Source organism: Silene latifolia, chromosome 6, assembly GCF_048544455.1.
Source record: "Silene latifolia isolate original U9 population chromosome 6, ASM4854445v1, whole genome shotgun sequence".
In the NCBI taxonomy this organism is placed as follows: domain Eukaryota; kingdom Viridiplantae; phylum Streptophyta; class Magnoliopsida; order Caryophyllales; family Caryophyllaceae; genus Silene; species Silene latifolia.
This window is the reverse complement of record NC_133531.1, coordinates 43,641,821-43,643,921: the sequence shown is the minus strand read 5'-3', so window position 1 is coordinate 43,643,921 and position 2,101 is coordinate 43,641,821. Positions and strand designations below refer to the sequence as shown.

General features: G+C 41.1%; 1 protein-coding gene across 1 annotated transcript; it reads left to right on the top strand.

Annotated features, from left to right (window-relative positions):
- Nucleotides 1–350: 350 nt before the first annotated feature.
- LOC141588024 (uncharacterized) lies at nucleotides 351–1,252 on the top strand. Its single transcript, XM_074409483.1, has 3 exons — nucleotides 351–718; nucleotides 829–985; nucleotides 1,091–1,252. Exons 1-3 carry the CDS (start codon nucleotides 351–353, stop codon nucleotides 1,250–1,252), a joined length of 687 nt encoding a protein of 228 aa, XP_074265584.1.
- Nucleotides 1,253–2,101: the final 849 nt, after the last annotated feature.

The following is a 2,101-nucleotide window of genomic DNA, read 5'->3' as shown; positions in this document are numbered from 1 at the left end:
ACTACTGTAGTGCTTCTTGCCGATTCAGCAGAGAAGGCCAATAGCTCAGAGGGACACCTCATCCATAATCCTGATCAATTATTAAGCTAGGGTTTTGGAATGTGCGGGGTATGAATAGGAGGAGTAAGCAGCAGGTTATACATAGATTTTTGATAAATAATAATGTTAATTTCTTTGCTTTATTAGAGACTAAAATTAAACCAAATAAATTGCACACAACCATGAATTCCTTTAGCAATTGGAGTATTTCCACAAACTCAGCATACCATCAAGGAGGCAGAATTTGGATTTTATGGCAGGTGCATGAATGGGATATTGATTTTCTAGAGTATGATGCCTAGTATATCCATATGACAGTGCATCATAAGCGTACCAATGCACGATTTCATGTCACCATGGTCTATGCTTTCAATGGCAGCAATGAGAGACAGTCCCTTTGGGCTAATTTAAGCAGACTAGCAAATAACATTTCAGGGCCATGGGCCATTGGAGGAGACTTCAACTGTGTTTTGACTGAGGATGAGAGAGTGGGAGGATCATTTTCTAGGCAGGATGCGGACGATTTCAGGCAATGCTTGCATCAATGTGAAGTGATAGATAGTCCTGCCATGGGAGCTCTATACACATGGAATAACAAACAATGCCCTGCTGACAGAGTGTATAGCAGACTGGATCGTTTCCTAGTGAACCAGGAATGGCTCAATGATTACCCTCTCCTGTATGCACACTTTTTGCCTGAGGGGATCTTTGACCACACTCCTTGTGTGGTACAAAGCACTAATCTGATGAAAAGAAAGCCAGACCCTTTAAATATTTTAATATGTGGAGCCTGGCTCCCAACTTTAAAGAGACTGTTCAAGCTGGTTGGACGTGTATGCAAACTGGAACTAAGTTGTATGAGCTAGCTAAGAAATTGAAGAATCTGAAGCAGGGACTCAAACAGCTGAACAGGTCTAGGTTTGCTGATATTGAGACTAATGCTGAGGTGGCTCTCACTAAACTAAATAAAATAAAGCAAAGCCTGGGAGTGAATCCTTAGGATCTGAGCCTTATTCAACAAGAATGTGAGGCTAGAGAAATTTATCAACAGTTGGCTGAAGCTCAGAACCAGTTCCTGCAACAAAAGGCAAAGATGAAATGGAGTGCAGATGGGGATGCAAATACTTCATTCTTCCATGGCATCTTGAAGACTAGGAGGAGACAAAATCGACGAAGACAGATTCGATCAACAAGGAACTCATCACACCGATAAGGGAGGGGTTCGGGAGAGTTTTCTAAGATTCTATACCCAGTTGTTAGGCCGGTCTCACCCCACAACCCCTGTCGGTCCCAGAGTAGTACAAAGCAAGGTAATAAATGTGATGAGTCTCACCACCGGATGTTACTGATGCCACCATGCGATGCGAGAAATCAAAAGCACTATCTTGAGTATACCAGATGATAAAGCTCCAGTCCAGATGGCTACTCTAGTCATTTCTTTAAAACTAGTTGGGATCTTGTTGGAGGGGATGTATGTCTTTGCGATCCATGAATTTTTTAGGAATGGCAAAATGCTCAAGCAACTGAATGCTACTAATGTTACTTTAATCCCTAAGGTGCCAAATCCTTTGACTGTAATGCAATTCAGGCCCATTGCATGTTGTAATGTGGTATACAAATGCATTTCAAAACTTCTTTGTGCAAGGCTTGCTTTGGTTCTCCCTCATATAATTTCTGTCACTCAAGGAGGTTTTATTCAAGGTAGAAGCATTATGGAGAACATCCTAATTTGTCAAGATCTTGTTAAACTTTATGGAAGGAAGAGTGTCTCCCCTAGATGTCTATTCAAAATAGACCTGCAGAAGGCTTATGACTCAGTGGAGTGGAGTTTCCTTTTCCAGATGCTGCACGAATTAAATTTTCCAGCTGGTTTTATTGCTCTTATTAAGGAATGTGTCATAACTGCAACTTATACCTTGAATTTGAATGGGGATAGCTTTGGCTGGTTTAAGGGACAAAGAGGATTAAGACAAGGAGATCCTTTGTCCCCTTTGCTATTTACAATTTGTATGGAATATCTTACCAGATTGCTATCCTATACTACCTCTACAATGAAGTTCAG